General features: G+C 39.3%; 1 protein-coding gene and 1 pseudogene across 1 annotated transcript in view; both read left to right on the top strand.

Moving 5' to 3' along the window:
- The window catches only part of DNAJC1 (DnaJ heat shock protein family (Hsp40) member C1), a 218,559-nt gene that overhangs the window by 195,747 nt on the left and 1,658 nt on the right, over nt 1–21,154 (top strand). Inside the window, exons 10-11 of the mRNA XM_090266591.1 lie at nt 18,048–18,096; nt 19,870–20,318. Of these exons, the coding sequence (XP_090122717.1) occupies nt 18,048–18,096; nt 19,870–20,318 (498 nt within the window). The remainder of the gene's footprint in view (nt 1–18,047; nt 18,097–19,869; nt 20,319–21,154) is intronic.
- On the top strand, nt 518–1,473 carry LOC150019686 (large ribosomal subunit protein eL43 pseudogene; annotated as a pseudogene).

Below are 21,154 nucleotides of genomic sequence, written 5' to 3'. Positions count from 1 at the left end.
TAGGTTTGATTTGCTAATGATTCATTAGGATTTTGCATTTATATATGTAAGTAAATATTATAGTTTTTGGTGTTTTATTAATTGGATACCTTTGTCCTGTCCTATGTGATTTTGTTCAATGCTAAGATAGAAGTGGTGACATGGAATGTAAATCTAGAAACCTCTGGCACAGGAATCATATAACGTAGCAAAACTCTGTCCAGGCCATTGGACAGATTACCAATTAATTATGTGGTTTTCCCTGGTGGACACCATTCCTACTAAAATGAAGTAGAATGATTGAAAATTATTAGGGAAATGTCCTAGAGAGCCAAATAAAAAAGACAAGTAATTTTTAAAATATTATAGAAAAGAAATATAAGGAATCATTCCAAGAGGACTCAATCTGATTAAAAGAGTTCCACTGAGACACAGCAAACAAACTCAAGAACATTAGTCAATAATAATATAATGACGTTTTCCAGGTGGGAACATCTGAGAACAATTTGTACGCGCCTCCCAAAGTCAAACAGGATACATGGAAAGGATGCTGGGAAAACGTATGTACACTGAGACTACATAGATCTTTAAAGCCTCTAGAAAGAAGAACCCTCCAAAGTAAGGCAAACTATAGTGACATCAGATTGCTGAGTGACCCTACATCCTAGGAGACAAAGGAACAATGCCTTTACAGTTCTGAGGGGAAATGGTTCTGAATCTTGAACAGACCAAGTATCATTGTCAATACATGGGGCAAGGACTCATAGTCTTTCTTAGAAAGTTTCCTGAGATTGTACTCCAGCAAAAAAGAGGAATAAATAAAAAAGAAGACAATGACATAGATACCAAGAAATGGTGAGTCTGGCCCAATGAACAGAGACCTCAAGACCCGTCCACAGTGATACAGCCAACCTAGGGCACAGTGAGTCCACTCTGGAATGCAGGACTGTGTGAGAGCAACCCTGAGGGACAGGGAGGTTTCATATACATACTAGATGGTGTGGTTGAGAACTTGGAAAAAGTTACGTATGTGAAAAAAAAGACAATTAGAAACTCCACAAACAACAGAAAACCGTACCAAAAGAGTCTTAGTCCAAATTTAAGTATACTGAAAAGTGGAGAGAGAGCGCAAAAGAATTTGATAGTGAGAACATTCTCCTTTGAATGGCACAGGAAATGTGATCACGCCTCTTGGGTTCCTACCCAGTTTGTACAACAGGGCTAAATGCACCAAGAAGTTTGGAATTGTTGGTAAATATGGTACCCATTATGGCGCCTCCCTCAGCAAAATGGTGAAGAAAATTGAGATCAGACAGCATGCCAAGTACACTTGCTCCTTCTGTGGCAAAACCAAGATGAAGAGACGAGCTGCGGGGATCTGGCACTGTGGCTCCTGCATGAAAACAGTAGCGGGTGTTGCCTGGACCTACCACATCACTTGCTATCACAGTGAAATCTGCCATCAAAAGACTGAAGGAATTGAAAGACCAGTAGAGGTTCCATAATTTGAAACATTGCTAGCCTATAATAAATGGGTTAATTTACGAAAGAAAGAGAGGCAGGCAGGCAGGAAGGAAGGAGGGAGGGAGGGAAGGAATGTTGTCATAGCATAGTATTTGTCTCTATGATGATTAATATTGATCATATAATTATATAAGACTGTAAAAGAAATGACCCTTTTTCTTAATCCTCACCCAAGGACATGCTTATTGATTTTAGAGAGAGGGGAAGGGAGGGAGAGATATCCATCAGTTGCCTCTCGCACGCGCTGCAGCTGGGGACTGAACCAGCAACCTAGCCATGTGCCCTGACCAGGAACCAAACCCACAACTTTTTGTTTACAGGATGACACTCCAACCAACTGAGCCACACTGGCCAGGGCCATAATGACTTTTCATATTTTATAAACTTTATATATTTTACAGAAGGTTTTTCAAATTTTTAAAAATCAAATTGTGGAAGACTAAGAAGACAAGCTGTTCACCAAAATGTGTTCTTTTCTTGTCTAGTACTAGATTTGTAGTCAAGTACATATTTGCCCAGCAACACTGCGCTTCCAAGCACTGCCACCCTCCAAGCTCTGCTGCAGCTGGGGTACTAATTTCCTTTCAGAGGAACATGACTGAAGCAATGTGTGTTCATAGGACCGCTTACTCACTTTGCCTTCCACTAAGCTAGAATACCAATTTGCCTGCAACTAAGCTGCAACCATGCAGGCAAAAACAGGTGTCCTAAGGGATGGTGGAGAAGCATGAAGGGAACCTGAAGGCATGGAGTAAAGGAAAAACTGTAGATAGCGACAAGTGCTACGAAGAAAAATAAAGCAGATGGTGAGATTAGAAACTGAAGGGAGTTGCCATTTTAAAAAGTGTTATAAAACGAGTCCTCTCTAAGAGGTAGTATTTGAGCAGGGACACAAAGCAAGGGAGGGAGCAAGTTTGAGAAAGAGCACTACAGGTAGAGAAAACAGCACTTACTAAGGCTTTGAGGTTAAGAGCACGCTTGGAATGTGCAGAGTCCAGCAAAAAGGTCAACATGACTGACAAGGAGTGCATGGGAGGAGATTGCAGATGAGACCAAAGGTAGTGAAGGAACAGACCGTATAGGACCTTACTGGCCAAGGTAAAGATGTTGGATTTTATTCTCAGTGCGATGGGAAAGCATTGGAAGATTTTGAGCAAAGGACTGCAAAATCTAAGAGTCCTTCGGACTGCTTGGTGGAGAAGGCGCTGTGGCAGGCAAAATGTGGAAGCAAAAAGACAGGCCAAATAAGAGACTTTTAGTTATCCATGCAAAAGACAATAGTGGTTTGGACCAGGTGTTATTGGTGTAAGTGGGAAAATGAGATTGGATTTAGGATATAATATGCCAAAAGCATGTTGTTTTATGTAGTGCCTGTAACCATCAGAAGAACTATGAGCAGAAATGAATACCTCTGGGTTTAGGGTACATTGCTTTTCATCATAAGTCCTTGTGTGCTGCCTCTTTTTTTTTTTTTTTAGCTATGTATAATATATATATTACCTTAATTTTTAAAACTATGTTTAAAAAAGTAAAGAGAAACAAAATATTTTACTTTTACTATGTTTCAGTGTCAATACATAGGCCTACCTCATTCTTTTAAAATTATAAAATCTTCACTGATTTACAGTAATTAAAAAACTGTAAAATTAATACTGAACCATAAAAGAGGCCAAATAGCCAAAACAATTTAAGGAAGACTAGAGTCTTCACATTTCCTGATTTCAAAATAGATTACAAAGCTACAGTAATCAAAACAGTATAATATTGGTATAAAGAAGACACGTAAGGTCTGGCTGCTGTGGCTCAGTGGATTGAGCGTCGGCCTGCGAGCCAAGTGTTGCTGGTTCGATTCCCAGTCAGGGCGCATGACTAGGTTGCAGGTCAGGTCCCCAGTTGGGGGCGCGAGTGAGAGGCAACCACACAGTGATGTTTCTCTCCCTCTCTTTCTCCTTTCCCCCCTCTCTAAAAATAAATAAATAAATAAATATTTTTTAAAAATAAAGAAAAATCTTAAATAAGCTTTAAAATAAAAATATAAATAAATAAATAAATAAAGACACATAGACAGTGGAACAGAACAGAGAGCGCAGAAATAAATCCATACATATACAGTCAACTGATCTTTAACAGGGATGCCAAAAATACACAATGGGGGAAGGATAGTCTCTTCAACACATAATGTTGGATATCCTCATGCAAAAGAATGAAATTGGACCTTTATCTTGCATCATAGAAAAAATTAACTCAAAATTTTATAAGACCTGAAACTATAAAATTCCTAGAAGGAAATAGAGGGTAAGCGTCATGACACTGGTCTGGGGCAATGATTTCATTGATATGACACCAGAAACATAAGTGATAAAAAAAGAAAAACCAAGTGGAAACATACCAAGCTAAAAAGCTTCTGCCACGGCAAAGGAAACAGTCACAAACTGAGAAAGTAACCATAAGGAATAGGAGAAAATACTTGTAAACAATACATCTGACCAAGAATTCATCTCCAAAATATATTGTATAAGGAACTCCTACAACTCAAACCCCCCCAAAAAAAGTGTATTGAAAATGGCCAACAGGTATATGAAAAGATGCTCAAATCAATAGTCATCAGGGAAATGCAAATCAAAACCACAATGAGATATCATCTCACACCTGTCAGGATGACCATTATAAAATTTTTTTAAAATAATGACAGGTTTGGCCATCTCCAGTTGCTTTTGGTCTTTATACTTATCCCTTCTGGCTTTGTCCCTCCTCCTCCTCTGCCTCCCATTTCCCCTTACTTTCTCTCTTCCAGATTAACCCTCAACCTATGCTCCAAATACTTTCATTTGCACTGCAGAGTAGTTTGCTCCTTCCTCTGAAGCTAGGTGGCAGCTGACATTGGGAATATTCAACCTCTACTTGAAACACTTGCCTGATTATCCCTTCAACAGAGACAGCCTTATTTCAGAGGGATTCTAGAGCTATCTGTTAATATTTTTTGCCTGCCTATATTCCCCTGTCAAAGACCCTGTCCTCCTTTTGTCTGGTGCAGTTGTCTTTTTTTGGAGGACACAACTTAAGGAGGGGCAAACAGAATAGTGGAGAGAAAGGAATAAGATACCACCTAGTCTGCTGGATTCTTTGAACCCTTGTACATCAGTAAAGTTAACAGATATCACTGCAAGATCTGTCTGATACACATTGGAGACACCGAAGTACAAAAGGTTTGAATCTTACTAAATTCCCCCAGTGGGTGACTGCGAATAGCTCAGGTAAAGTAGTACAGAATTGTCCTTGAGAAGTGAGGCCAAACTCCCGAACAGTCAGTACACAGCGTGTTTTGGATTGTTCTGTCCTTGCTTTAGCCATTACTGATTTAGGAGTAAGACTTTTTGTAAAGCAATAAACAATGATTTTCTTTCTTATAAACCTAGCCCTAATTAAAATCTCTTGTATAAGTTTGCAAGGAAATAACCAGATTGGAAGCTCCTTGAGCTGGCTAGCACTAGATCTATGTATATACCACTGTTCTCAGTGCAGTAACAGACTGTCAGTATGTGATAAAGCTTTGATAATTGATATGGAATGAAAGATATTTCATTAATAATTTCACATCCAGTGAATCACAGAATAAACTAAAAAGAAATTATTAATGCAATCTTTTGTTTTATGGACAAAGAAGAAAAGTGAAAAGAAGAGAATTTAAAAGAAAACCTGGTTTTGGTGTCCTAATCCTCTCATTTATGGGCTGTGTGACCTTGTAGGTCCCCCAATTACTTCCAACTTCAGTTTCTTCATCTATGATAACAATTTCACAGGCTAGTCAAGGGATGAAAGGTGTAGCCTTATGCAAACACTTTGTTAATATGAATCATTACACAATTATAAATCGCTATAATAATAATTTTTATTGCAGATGTAAGTCCTAGAAAGAGATGAAGGATTTATTCAAGGCTAAAAGCTAGTTAATGGCAGGCTGAGACTAGAAATCAGGTCCTCTGACTCTTTTGAAAGCCACATTGCCATGTTGGTTTATCAAAAACTTGATTTTGAACCCTGCATATGAGGTAGTACTAGTCTTTATTTGCATACCTTGATCAAATCATATCTTCAAAGTGAAATATCTTGGTTTTCTGAGGTTCTGGCCAAAAAGGGGTATGTTGGAGAGCAAGGTATTTAACATCCCAGGACACAGGCCAGTTAATGTGGCTGTATTCCTGAGCAGCTCTATAAGCAGTTCCCTTCCTGTATGCCCTTTGAATATTTGAACCATAGAAAGATTCAAGGTGTGCTTAAACTCTTACTGAACATTTGTTCATCTCTTTTAGTGACTCATTCAAGGAAACCATATTTGCAAATGACATGAAAGCTCTGTACTATTCATCTCCCATTTAACATTGCTATATGGTTTTGTTTTGGTTTTTTGGACCCTATTTAGTGTCATGTATACTAATATACTGAGTTTATATTTTGTACTCATTTATCAGAACCCTGTAACTTACAAGAAAATAGTATCTGCTTTAAAGGCTAGATTGACTTTACAATCATATGCACTTTGAATACTAGGGATGATTTTATTGACAAAGGAACTGGTAAAACTCACATAATCTATGGTCTAGTAATAGCATCATACTTTATGGTAAGGACTCCTTAACACTTTTTTATGTATCGCTTAGAGATGCAGCAAGTCAGTAGACTGGTGACCCTTGAACAGATGCAATAATTGTTAATTTAAAATTGCTTTCTTGTGCTAAAAATTTTGGTAAATTATTTTTTGAAAATAAGATAGGTGAATATACTATGTTGGGATGTTGAAGAATCTCCGTGATGGACTAACAACATCTACAGAACTACTCTATTATCTGCTGGCAAAAGTATTTTCTCCTAGTAAGTGGCTGTCTAAATCACTGATAGAGGTAATCAGCAAGTTAATGGATGCTCATCTTTTTTAATGGTCAAGATAAACACTATTATTATTTCTTGTATTCTTCTATACATAGACAGGATCCTGAGAAATTTTTAAAGGTATTAAAGAAATACTAAAATGAACAACAATGCTTCCTACCAGTTAGAAACACTTTTCAGGTGGTTTATTTAATGGTCAGGTAACTGAGAGCTACTGTAGTTCTCAGTAATATGAGTATTAAATTCAAACAGAAAATTGGCCAAAATTAAATATAAATGAGTGAACATAGTTTTTATTATAAGAGTAACACTTATGTCATCAAGTCAGTCAGAATTTGAAACGTTTATTTTCTGAGTTATCTGAGGATGCCAGGTATATGAGCATATGCTTTATATAGTTCACAATATTGGGAAATTCTTCTGTATATTGAGTAGAAGTGTGCCACCATGTAACTATCTACTGGTCCTAACTCTACCCTTTGAAATGTAATTTCCATTTTTCTAGTTTAATATTCTGTTAATTTCATCATTATTTTCACTAGAAGGAAAACTTATTTTAGATTTTTTCATTCACTCAACCCTAATTCATATGTCCCAGACAAAATCATAGGGTCCCTATGAATTTTAAAGATAATATAAGGCGTAATTGTGTTAAGAGGAAGGATTATAAAGTGTTTTCTGCTTTGAATCAGAACATGAAACAAATTTCCCCACAGTTCTACAATCCATGGGATGTCAATACACACATTAATCCATTGTTACCCAAAAACTCACCCAAGCTGGTAGCCCTTTTAATAATATACTTATGCTGCTATTTCTTGATTTTTAAATTTCAGACATTATCTTTAGATTCTTAGTTGAAAATGACAATCCTTTTCAGCACGCACACATACATCCCACCCCTTCTTTCCAATATAGATATAGCACCAATTTTAGCTTAAAATAGGACTTACATTTTTATAACTATGTAAATATTACAGCCAAGCCACAAGGAGTATTATCATTAAGTTTTCTTTCTTATACTACCTTTTGTTTTTCTTGGAATAATTACCTTTTTCTTGGTTTCCTTAGAGTTTCTAAGTATTAATGAATCACTACTGTTTCAACTGAAGTATTAATCTCTAACTCTCCAACTAAACATAATTTTATACAACAGTTTGATCAGTTCTGTTTTTTAATTTTTTTGCATACATTCCTCCTGGAGCTTACTGTCCTGCTGCTCCCATCTGAATTAGTTGCTTTCTAGCTCTCCTGACCAAATGCAGGAGACTAGGACTATCCTTCATTATCATCCTAAGGATTCTCTTTTACCTCTCTTCTGTGTTGGATCCTGTGTTTCGGCATCCCATAATTTCATATTAGATTATTCTCATTTCTTGATGAAACACATCATCCCAGTAGTTTCATGAGAAAAGCTATATGGAAGTTAAAGTATAAGCTCTTACCTATTTAAAATCTATATTCTACTTTTATATTTGATTGATAGTCTGGTTTGATACAGAATTCTAGGTTGGAAATAATTTTCCCTTAGAATTCTGAAAATATTGCTCTATTGTTTTTAGCTTCTGTTGTTGCAGTTGAGAAGATTTATGGCATTCCAGTTCCTTTGTTCTCTCTGGAAGTCAAATTTATTTTAGATATTATACTCCTGGACTGGGCCTCTACTTCTCTTGTATTTTTTCTCTTATTTTTCTGTTTGTCTTTTCTGGGCAATTTCTCAGCTTTACTTTTGAATTTCTGTGTTTTATTCCTGCTATTATATTTTTAACATCTAAGAACTCTTTCTTGGTTTTATTTTTATAGCAAACTAGTCTTACTTAATTGATCCAATATCTTCTCTTTTTTCCTGAGGATATAATATATGATAGCTTTCTTAAGGTTTTCTTCTGCCCCTTATATTGTCACTGCTTCTCTTGAGTTGCCCCCTCTTCTCTTTCTTTTGTCTTGGCTCCTGGTCATCATGTTAGAGACTTTCCCCCAATATCTGGTGACCCTTGAATATGTCCATTCATATTTAGAATGAGATTACCGAAAAGCTGGTTATCTGAATGGATGGAGCTTGTTGACATTGAGCTTCATTGTACAACAAATAGGTCAAGATCTTGTCCAAAATGTCACACATTTGTAGGGACTTTTTCTGGGGCTACTTTAGTTTCTCCAGAAAATATTCCAATCTTGTGCCACAGGAGTACTTATTAGCATTTGGCAGGCAGCATTCTGAGAGCACCATTTTTGCCCACAGTTCAGAAGCATCTCTAGGAGGCCAGTAAGAATGATGCCCTATTGTGAGGGGAGGCTTGGTTGAAGCTGAGTCCCCAAAAGAGAATGTTAGTTCCCTGACACATGTTAAAATGTTCAGTGAGGGACCTGGCAGTGTCATACTGACAAATATCTTCCTATTTTATAGCAGCTCGCACCTTGCATCCTCCATGTACATGAGGACATGTTGCTGAGCCAGACACTCATAGTGTGGTAGGGCTGGGCACTCCAGGCTCAGCATCCCGTGACTGAGGTAGCTTCCAAGCAATAGTTCTTGAGCTTCCAAAACCCAGATAACTACTCTCTCCATTGCCATGGCAACAATGCAGCTGGAGGAGAGGTGGTAGGCGAAGAACTAGCCCATGATGTTATTTGTTCAGACACTGAAGAAGCCTCAACTATGTGAGACCTATGTAGAAATACATGCCTTTGAAGAGAACACTAGAAAGAAAGTCCCACATATAGCTTGCCATGAAGTTACATTAAATCAAAGACTGTGTCTTTTGCAATTGCACATGATATAAAAAACAAAACAAAACAGGATGAGTAGCTAAAAAATTCATTATGGAACATGTGAGAAAAATAACACTAAACATTTCAAGAGTAAATTGACACCCATCTAATCAAAGTCACCTAGATCTATATATAGGAAAGACATAGATTTGGTGATGACCATCTCACTGAAGGCTGATTTTCCTTTCCTGAACATTATATTTGGAGACACCCTGGCCATTGAGCTTTATATAGACCATTGTTTATTTGGAAACTTCTTAATCTACTCAGAATCATAAATTATTTTCTAAAGATGCCAAACTTGCCCCTAAGATAGAAATATTTTGCTGTCATCACCATATACATTCCTCCTGAGTAAAAGACTAGTGAAAAGAAGAGAAATTCTCAAGAAAAAAAGGATCACTTACAGTTATCATTGTTATACCACCATATCATAGCACTGGGAGATGTGGACTTGGCAAACATGCTAGATTATTAAAGTAATTGTTGGGCCACAGAGAAGTAGAAATTTGACCGGCTATGCTTTTCTTCCTTCTAATTAGGTTTTTGTTTTGTTTTGTTTTTCAAATATTTTATTTATTTTCAGAGGGGGAGGGGGAGGAGGGAGAGAAACATCAAAGTGTGAGAGAAACATCGATTGTTTGCCTCTCACACACCCCCAGCTGGGGACCTGGCCTACAACCCAGGCATGTGCCCTGACTGGGAATTGAACCAGCGAACTTTTGGTTTACAGGCTGGTGCTCAGTCCACTGAGCCACACCAGCCAGGGCTCTAAAAATTTTAAGTTGCCTTCTAAGTGGAAGAAAAATATGGCTAAAAAATGAGTGTAGTGACATGCCATTAAGTTTCACTGTTTGATACTGAGGATCTGAAGGGCTCACATTATAGCAAGCTATCCATTGTATGTGGTAGGCCAGATTGTGATATACACTATTCAGAATGTTTTATCAGTACAAATAGTCACCAATCAGGTATTCTCAAACCAACTCATGGATAGTAAATTCTCTGGGAGGAGCTCTTAGGGTCAGAACAAATATCAAACACTGACTTCAGAAACTATTTCTTCAAAAGAACAATTTCATTGGATTACTTTGTAGAGCAATTTGTGGCCCAGGGTATTTGGTAAATAATAGTGCATCAGCCAGCAGATAGTGTAATTTTAAATTAAACTTATTGGGGTAACTGGTTAATACCATTATATAAGTTTCAAGTGTAGAACTTTATAATACAACACCTGTATACTCCATTGTGTGCTCACCACCCAAAGTCTAGTCTCCTTCTGCCACCATATATTTGACTCCCTTACCGTCTTCATTCTACACCCCAGCACTCCCCTTTGGTAACCAACATACTGTTGTCTGTGTCTATGAACAAGTTAGTTGCTTTTTGTTTTATATTCCACATATGTGTGAAATCATATGGTTCTTGTCCTTTTTCCTTTGACTTATTTCATATAACGTGATACTCTCAAGATCTATCCATGTTGTTGCAAATGGCAATATTTGATGATTTTAATGGCTGCATAGTATTTATATATATATATATATATATATATATATATATATATATATATATATATATATATATATAATCTATCTCACATCTTCTTTATCCAATCATCCAAAGGACCCTTAGGTTGTTTCCATGTCTTGGTTGTTGTAAATAAGGCTGCAATGAACATGGGGGTACATACATCTCTATGAATATGTATCTTCAAATTTGGGGGGTAGATAACCAGAAGAGGGATTGCTCTATTCTTAATTTTTGAGGCACCTCCATACTGTTTTCCATAGTGGCTGCACCAATTTACATTTCCACCATCAGTGTGCTAGGGTTCCATTTTCTCCATCCTCACCAGCACTTGTTATTTCTTGTCTTATTGATAATAACCATTCTAAAAGGTGTGAGGTGGTATCTCATCATGGTTTTGATTTGCATTTTCCTTATATGTTTAACAGCTCAGTGTGGTCAGGTAAAGAAAGGAAGAGAGCCCTACAAATACCACTATTATTCCAAGATGACTGGATATATTCATACCTGTTGTTCACTGAAAAGCAACATCAGAAGCTTAAAAATGTGGCAAAGGGGAATAGGTTTCACTAAATAACCCAGCCATCTGCTGAACAAGTCGTCGTCGTCGTCGGCAGCCGTCCGTCTCGAGAGACGATGGTGTAGCTTCTTAAGAGTCTATCTGCACCGCCGAGAATGGCTGTGCAGTCCGACTCGGGAGTGACACGGTATCTGTCTCCTCCCGTGTTGAATCGACATCTTGCGATGACGCTGGAGTGTCCTCTCCAGTGAAGCTGAAGCTACAGAGCCTAGGCAGGGTGATATGGAGGGTCTGCTGTTGCCCATGCAGCAGACCCCCCCTCTCTTCGCAGCTGAAGGGTCCAAGGGAAAGACGGAGTCAATACAGCTTGGCTTCAGGTGCGCCGCAGGAGTTGCCGGTGTTGACTTCAACGTCAAACCGCCTTAGGGACTCCGGCTCCGGATTTTCTGTCGGGGTTTACTCCCTTAGCCTTTCCCCTGAAGAGGTATGCCGCAAGGCAGTGGAGGTTTTTTGGAGTCAGAGTTTTCCTTCTCTGATGTGCCCTGACTGGAAAATCGAACCAGCGACACTTAGCTCGCAGGCCGACGCTCAATCCACTGAGCCAAACCAGCCAGGGACACTTGCAAATGTAGAACATGGATATGTTAAGAGTATATTTATGTATATGTAGCAAAAGAATAACAGAAGGTATAAGTGAGCATTAGGTTGAAAACATTCTGTTCACCCCTTGGAGGACTGTCCTCAGAAGCTGGCTGTTCATAATTTGAGCTGCTAAGTCGAATTGCATTATGTACTGTACATGGAAACACAATCTACACAGCAGTTGTACCTTGAAGAGCCATTACAGGGTGATTAGGCCCTAGTTTGTGTAAAAAAAAAAAATAATTTCACCAGGTGATGTCGTCGTCGTCGGCAGCCGTCCGTCTCGAGAGACGATGGCGTAGCTTCCTGAGAGTCTATCTGCACCGCCGAGAATGGCTGTGCAGTCCGACTCGGGAGTGACAATCCCTGCCACACTTGTTACAGGTGAAGGCAGATGGCCGTTGTTGCTGCTGTTGACGAACAAGTAAACATGAAAATAACAATAACAATCCCAATTTGAGGGCAGTGGGCATGAAGAAAGTAACCAGAATTGCTGCAGTATAAAATGGAAGGTATATGACAGTGTTGCATCATATAGGGAATATTAACAAAAAGGAAGAATTATTAAAAAGAACCAAACAGCCCTGGCTGAGTGGCTCAGTTGGTTAGAATATTGTCCTGATATGCTAAAGTTGTGAGTTCGATCCCTGGGCAGGGCACATACAAGAATCAACCAATGAGTACCTGGATAAGTGAAACACCAAATGTTTCACCTCTCTCCCTTACTCTCTAAAAAATAATAAATAAATAAATAATTTAAGAAAAGAACCAAATAAAAATTCTGGACTGTAAAGTAAAATAACCGAAATTAAAAATTTACTACAGAGGCTCCATGGTAGATTTGAGCTGGCAGAGGAGAGAACACACTTGAAGATAGGTCAATTGAGATTATATAAGCTCAAGATAGAGAGGAAAACAAATGAAGAAAGAGAAACAGAGCCTTAAAGAAATATGAGACACCATTAAGAACCCCATCATGTATATAACAGGAGTACTAAAAGGAGAGAAAAATGAAAATGAAAAAATAAATAAGTATCCAAAGAAACCATGGGTGAAAACTTCCCAAATTTTTTGAAAACCATAAATTTACACATCTAGGAAGCTTGGTAATTCAGAGTAGAATAAATTCAAAGATACCCACTAAAGATACATCATAATTAAAAAATGCTAGGAGTCAAAAACCAGGAGAAACTCTTGAAAGCAGCAAGAGAAAAATGACTATCACTTACAACGGGGTCCCAAATAAAATTAACAGCTGACTTCTCAGGAGAAACCATGGACTCCAGAGATCAGTGTAATAACATAGTCAATGCCATTTTTCAAAAATGAATGCAAAATAAAAACTTTTTAAGATGAACAAAAACTAAAGTTGGGCAGTCTGAAAGCAAATGACCCCAGATGATAACATGAATCCAAATGAAAAATGAAGGACACCTGTAAAAGTAATTAGATAATTATAGAAGACAGTATAAACACATTTTCTTAACTGATTTAAAAAGTGTATAAAATAAGAAGAAATATAATTATTGTTGGGCCTATAATATGTAAGAATATATAATATGTATAATTATACAATATGGAGCGAAGGGGATAGAACTATATAGATGGAATGTTTCTGTATATCACTGGAATTAAACAAGTATAAATCTGAAGCTGATTCTCATAAGTTAAGATGTATGTGGTAAACACTAGAGCAACCACTAAAATAAGCTCAGAAGAGTATTCTAAATGAAACTAATACAAAATAATATTGAATGTAAACTTATAGAAAAATAATATTTTTAAGTATACTAAAATATCATTAAAGAAATTAAATGCTACATTAGGAAATATTCACTTCTGTCAAAGAAAACATTAAAGGAGGCATAGAGAAAAGAAGAAATAAGAAAAAAAGTGACAGGTGTAATTTCAACTATATCAGTAATAACATGCTGTCCAGAAAGTATCCAGCCAGCCATGTAATATGAAAAAGATAATTGAAGAAGATACAAGATACAAAAAACATTGTACAAAGGATAATGATGCTTCAGTCCCCTTCAAAGTAGGCACCTTGGGACCTCACACAGTTCTCCCAACATCTCTTCCACTGTTCAAAACACTCTGCAAAATCCTTTATTGGAGTCACCATCAGCTGCCCCTGAATCTCATCAACAGCCTGAAGTCTCTTCCTTTCAAATGTGATTTTAGTTTCGGGAAAAGCCAGAAGTTGCAGGTCACCAAATCTGGGCTGTAGGGGGGCTGAGTCACCTGGGTGATTTGATGTTTTGCCAAAAAACTGCACGAGACGTAATGCATGAGTGGGTGCATTGTCGTGATGAAGCTGCCAATCACCAGTTGCCCATAGCTGTGCCTGTTTTTGTCATATTGCATCTCTCAACCAATAGAGAACATTGAGGGAGTGCTCCTTATTAATTGTTCAGCATGGAGGGGCATACTCGTGATGGGCAACACCTTCTCAATAAAAAAACACAGTTAACATGGTCTTGATCTTGCTGCGAATTTGCCACGCCTTCTTTGGGTGGGGAGAGCCAGGCAACTTCCATTGGGACGACTGGACCTTCATTTTTGGATCATAGCTATAGATCCACATTCATCTCCAGTTATGACCTTCTTGAGGAAATCTGGTTCGTTGGTAGCAGTTTGAATCAAGTCATCAGCAACTGCAGCATGATATTCCTTCTGCTCTGGTAGCAGAAGCCGTGCAACAAATTTTGCAACAACATGTTTCATGCCAAGATTCTGTGTCAAAAATCAGCTTCTATCTCTCCCACTGTCAGTGACCGGTCTTTGTTGACCGGAGCCCGTACACATTCAGCATTCTCAGGTGCTCTGCTGTTGTGGGCCTTCCAGAACGTGGATCACTTTCAACATTCTCAACCATCTTTGAAGTGTTTGTGCCACACTTTTATTTGTGCTGCACTCATTGCATCGTTCCCAAAAGCTTTCTGAATCATAAGTTTCCACAGAGGATTGCTCAAGCTTAACACAAAATTGGATACAGATTTGTTGCTCTACCTTCTCAGTCATTTTTTAATACAACGGCCACACAGTACACATGCTCACTGACTGGCGTCTACTGCCCCCACTGACTAGTACAGTGAAGTCATCGTTCACACATGGGAATTCTAGTTCCTTCTCTCAGCTGCCAGGTTACATCAGTGTCACGCTAACCATTCTCATTATAATAACAATGGCTGGACTTGTTCTGGACAGACCTTGTATGAGTGGATTAAATGATTTAGTCAAAAGACAGATTGTTGCAGTAAATAGTCATGCTCCAACTATAAGCAGTCTGATTTGCATGGTGTTAAATTCCTCCCATTGACATGCCAAGCAATCAAGGCTCAAATACAAGAAGAGGGGGTACACAGCCCACACAGGGAGCACACATCCAGTGTCCAGTGTGGGTGATTGGGGAGGCTGTGCCACTGGAACCTCAAGAACACCTACTACATTAGGTCACACTACCAAGCCTGGGAGACATAGCAGCTCTACCTAATACATAGATGCAAACACGGGGAGGCAGTCAAATTGAGGAGACATAGAAACATGAGCCAAATAAAAGAACAGAACAACATGCCAGAAAAAAATAAACAAAATGGAGACAAGCAATCTACCAGATGCAGAGTTCAAAACACTAGTTATAAGGGTGCTCAGTGAACTTGGTATTCTCACACCATAAAAAGGACCAGTCAGAGATGAAGGATACAGTAACTGAAGTGAGGAGTAATTTATAGGGAGTCAACAGTAAAATAGATGAAGCTGAGAGTTAAATCAGCAATTTGGAATATAAGGAAGCAAGAAATACCAATTAAAACAGCAAAAAGGAAAAATGAATCTACACAAAAAAATGAGAATAGTATAAAGATCCTCTGGGACAATTTCAAGTGTACCAACATTCACATCATGGGGGTGTTAGAAGGAGAAGAGAGAGCAAGAAATTAAAAACCTGTTTGAAAAAATAATGACAGAAAGCTTCCCTAATGTAGTGAAGGAAATAGACATTCAAGTCCAGGAAGCACAGAGAGTCCCAAACAAAATGAACCCAGAGAGGCCCACACCAAGACACATCATAATTAAACTATAGAAGTTTAAAGACAAAGAGTCCTAAGAGCAGCAAGAGAAAAGCAGTTAGTTACCTACAAGGGAGCTCCCATGACTGTCAGCTAACTTCTCAACAGAAACTTTGCAGGCCAGAAAGGGTTGGCAAAAAATATTTTAAATGATGAAAAACAAGGATGTACAACTAATATCACTCTACCCAGGAAAGCTATCACCTAAAATCAAAGAACAAATAAAGAGCTTCCTAGACAAGAAAAAACTAAAGGAGTTATCACCATCAAACCAGTATTATATGAAATGTTAAAGGATTTCTTTAAAAAGAATATAAAGTATATAAACAATAAAATGGCAGTAAATACATATCTATCAAGAACTTAATCTAAATCACAAAATGAGCAAGCCAAGCAGACCAGAAAGAGACTCATAGATACAGAGAACATTTTGACAGTGCCAGATGGAAAGGGGGTTGGGGACGGGAAAAAAAGGTGAAGGGATTAAGAATTAGATTGGTTGTTATAGAATAATCATGAGGACAAAAAGTACAGCACAGGGAATATAGTCAACAATATTCTAATAACTGTCAGATGGGTGTAAGATTTATTGAAATGATCTCTTATTAAGTTAGGTAATGTCTAATCATTAAGGTGTATGTCAACTAATTTTTAAAAACTTGAATGATTTATAATGTTTTTTTAAGTTGCATAACTGTTATTCTGTGAAGCATTTAGATCTTGCGCCTCAGCATGTGTTGTCAGTTTGGTTCAAATAAACTTTTTTTAAAAAATTCAAACAGAAAAAAAGAAGGAAGAAAAAGCTGCAAGTTGTTGGGTGTAGTCTGGGATTCGTGTGGTTTGTGAAGCTAGAAGACCTCCAAATAAGATTATTGGCAGTTAAAGGGGAGCTATGAAGTACAGCAGAAAGAGCACTCAGCCTGTTTCTTCATCTGTATAATTAGAGATTTGGATTTGAAAGGCAGTATTTATAGTGACTGAAGACAAAGATTCTGGAGCCCGATTTGCCTCAGATTATGTAAGATGGGGATAATAATCATATACCTACCTAATACAGCTGCTGTGAGGAATATGTATACACACATATATCTTACTTAGAACAATGTCTGGTACACAGTAAGCTTATTGTTATAAAAATGAAGTCCTTTTCAGATCTGATGGCGTATTGTGTTACATGGTCGATTTCTGTCAGCTTGGCATTCCAAGGCTGAGGTACGGACCAGCGCTACAGGCTAATCATTTCTTGTCTAAGGTGTTACTCAACAGACAGTATGTGGCACCAAAGGAGAAAGTGGAAAGAACATAAGAATAGCAAGGACAGAATGTTGAGGAAACTTATATTTGGGAACAAGAGGCAGGAGTATATAGGAGGGGCTGGTGAAGGAACATTCAGAGAAGGAAAACTAGGAGATACTGTCCTGACAGCCAGGTGGAACAGAAAGACAGCTCAATGAAGGTAGTTTTTTAGAGTAGAGATCACTTGAGCTAAGTCTGAAGGTTTATGGGGCATATCTGATTGACAGGGAGAAGTTCAAGATGAAAGCAAAGGAAATTGATCAATGGAGTATATAGTTCTGCGAGGATTTTAGAGGAAGGAAGATAATTTCTGTCCTTTCATTGGAATAAAAGAAAGGGAAGGCTATATGTTGATACAATTAAATTTTGAGTTGGGAAGGTTGGAAGTCACGTAAGCTCATGTTGGATAACTTAAAAAACTTTTCCCATAAAATAGGAAGCAAGGTCATCTGGAGAGAGAAAGTAATAAAAGTGAAGCATGTTTCTGAGTGACTTTAAATATTTTCCTAATTCTGCCTTTTGTGTGAAGTAGAAAACAAATGATCCATGTAAATTATAATAGAAAATATTTACTGAGCCTTTACTATCTGCCAAGTATCTTGCTAAGAGCTTATTTCAAAGTTAAAACATCCCTAACAGGCAAATGGTATTGGTATTATATCTATATATTACAGAAGGTAATGCATGAGGCAGCGGAAGGATTGGAAATTGCTCACGGTTACCCAGCTAATAGCTGGAACCAAGACTTTATATAAAATAGGTCACTTAACCTCTTGTAGATACATGAGAAGTAAGATTTTCTTTGCTTTTATATTTTGAAACAGGTGACTACTAAAGCCAAACAACTGAAGGATTCGGTGACCTGCTCCCCAGGTGAGTTAGCACCCATGAACCCCATTAATCTAAAGCAGTTTCTGTAAAATAAATCCCTTTTTGTAACAACTTCTTTAATACAATGGTGTAATAGCTTTGCCCAATGAACTCTACAGTCAAACCACTAACAGGCATCAAATTACAGGCACCAACAAGCCAATCCAGCCCTAAATATTTAGTGGGTGCTAAGATGTAGGTAGTAAGTTTGACGAACTATAAAAAACCTTCTTCTCTAGTGTTGGGGGGCGGGGCCGCAGGAGAAAGCTGGTCCATGCACCACACAAATGCACCACGTAGTTTTCCTGCACTGCACCCGCGTCACCACGCTGTCTTTCAGAAGAGACGACAAGCAGCCTTCCCAAGAATCTGTTTCTCCAAATCTGTTTCCTCCAAGACTAATGGAAATTTTATTAGAGTCTCTATATTTTTTGCCTGGAAATAGGAAGTAAGAAAATGCCTCTTAAATCTTCCTACTTAAGCTAAGTACGGGTCCCAGAGAGAATAATACAGGTGAGCAAGCCCAGAGATCTCCAGCAGTCATCCCCAGGAAGGACTCAGCGTGGGGTGCTGCAGGCTGTAGGAAAAGAGGGCATTTCCACATCTATTTTCTACCAATAAAGTTATTTGTCGACGGGGGCAGAAATGTTAGTGAGATGTTGTGTGGACGAAGCTGACCTCCATGACATTCTCCAAAAATGTGTTCTGAAAAGGCAGTGTGGTGTAGGGAAGTGAACAGACAGACATGAATCTTAGTAGAGCATTTCATTGGAGGAGGGGTGGAAGTGTGACGAGAACAGGAGAGACGTAGTTCAGTATTTAAGGGTATCTCTGAGATGGCACCTGCGGCCGGGGGTCCGCATGCACTTGCCCACTGCCTGCCGAGCAGTGAAATGAATGGGCATGAGTCACAGGGGCAGCAGAAGCAGCTTTGGATGGAGAGCAGATCCCACAAGGAGTGGTGGTCGCCTGCAAATGGTGAGGGTGGCATCAGGTCTGACAGACTCTTCAGCTATGCTAATGGAATTCATCACAACGCTGGATTGTGAAGAACCTTCCTTACTTGAAAAGTAGCAGGTTATTTCTTCTCAGAGAGATCTTTGCATTCTTTGATCACAGCCATGTTCTGTATATAGTATTCCTCACTTATCGCGGGTATTACATTCTGCTCCTCCCCCCGCAACAGGTGAAAATCCATGAAGTAGGAACCTTACATTTATTTTAGTATTTATATATATTTTAAGGCTTTATAAACCCTTCCCATACACTTATAAACCGTTCCCAGTCCCTTATTAACCTTTTCCACACTTTTATAAACACTACTTATGTTCTTAAACATATTCTACACTCTTAAACCTACGTAACTTTAATGACATACGTATACAGTACCGCAAAATCCTGCGATAGAGCGAAAAATCCACGATAAATAATTAAATATAATGTTTTTAAAAATCCTGCGATACAGTGAGGCCACGATAAGTGAACCGTAATATAGAGGGACTACTGTACACTCACTGCTCCTCCAGGCAGTGGGAAGGCAAAGACTTGGAAATCAGGCAGAAATGGGTTCAGATCCCACCCACCTCTGCTGCTTTCTGAGACTGATTTGCCTCATCAGTAAAATTAGGAAAACAATACCTGTCCTAGAATAAAGTGAAAATTAAGTAAAATCACACATGCAAAGACACTGTCTGCTATGTGGGAGGCAGCTGCTGTCACTCTTGTCACCTGTCTTGACCCTGCCCTTTCATCTGTGTGATGTGCCCTTTCTCACAGGAATGGTTAGACTCGCTGAACTCAAGTCAACAGCTCAGAATTCCAGGCCCGTCAAGACTGCCATGGCCTTGCCCGATGACATCATCACCCAGCGGGAAGCCACTGCACAGGCCATGGGGGATGGGGAGAGGGAGGACAGTGATGAGCAAGAGGAGGAAGAGGAGCAGGAGAGCCAGCCTCGGAGACGGCGGCCAGCCCGGCTGCCCGAGGTGGCGGTGAAAGCAGAACCTGGGGAGAAGTCCCGTGGGAAGAGGCAGAAGGACTTTGACATAGCGGAACAAAATGCATCAAGTGATGAGGACAGCCAGAAGAAGGAGCGAAGTCGCGCTACAGAGGAGCCATGGACTCAGAACCAACAGAAACTTCTGGAATTAGCATTACAGCAATACCCAAAAGGATCCTCTGACCGCTGGGATAAAATAGCCAAATGTGTCCCATCCAAGAGTAAGGTGGGTAAAGTGGGGAGAGGAGGAGGCCTCTACACTAGTTTTAGATTCCACTGAAGCAGCTGCAGCCCATTCTGTCCACTTGTTCTTTCCCCTTATTCATGTCCTGTCTCCTAGTAGCGCACATGAGCTCTTGTTTCCCAGTCATCCTCTGGCAAACATCCCTTGAAAGCATGTGAAATCCGTGCACTCAGTTGATTAGTGTGTATAAATGAGGTCAGCAGCCTCAGTTGGGTCATTATGCCGACCCGGTCATTTTTCTCAGAGAAAATTCCATGCATAGAATATAAACTTCACCCTCAACCACCCTGGCAGCCTCTGGAGCTTCACTCTGCTCAGGCAGTAGTTTGAGAGAAGCCCGGGGTGGCCTGGAAGCGTCCCGGTGACCGTGCAGTCCCTCCCACCAGAGTAAGGAGATTTCTCATGATCACAAGCCCCTTCAGGCACAGGGATGCGTGCGGCAGGTGGTGCGTGTGAGCCCCGACTCTGCAGCAGGAGCTCTGGACTCAGCAGCGATGCACAGTTGACCAGAGACCCTGGAGGCATATTTGTGTGTGGGGTCCATGTGAGAATGACATTTAGGATTCAGCTCACCCTCTGCAGCCCTGACATTTTATAGTAGACTTTTTCTCCCCGTTTACATACATAGCTACAGATAAATCTCAAATAAAAACTCAGACAGGAAGATGGGTGTCCCTGTGGAAAGCCAGCCCCACCCCTGGCCTTTGGCCTTTGCCTTCTGCCCAGCCAGTGCCGCGCTGTTGTGCTTCACAGGGGACCTTTCCAGCTCGTCCCTTCCCTGATGCGCAGCCCCTGGGGCCTCTTTCCTTGTAGCTGCG

Source organism: Furipterus horrens, unplaced genomic scaffold, assembly GCF_987537825.1.
Source record: "Furipterus horrens unplaced genomic scaffold, mFurHor1.1.pri manual_scaffold_2, whole genome shotgun sequence".
Classification (NCBI taxonomy): domain Eukaryota; kingdom Metazoa; phylum Chordata; class Mammalia; order Chiroptera; family Furipteridae; genus Furipterus; species Furipterus horrens.
The sequence above is the reverse complement of the archived record's forward strand: the minus strand, read 5'-3'. Positions and strand labels throughout refer to the sequence as shown.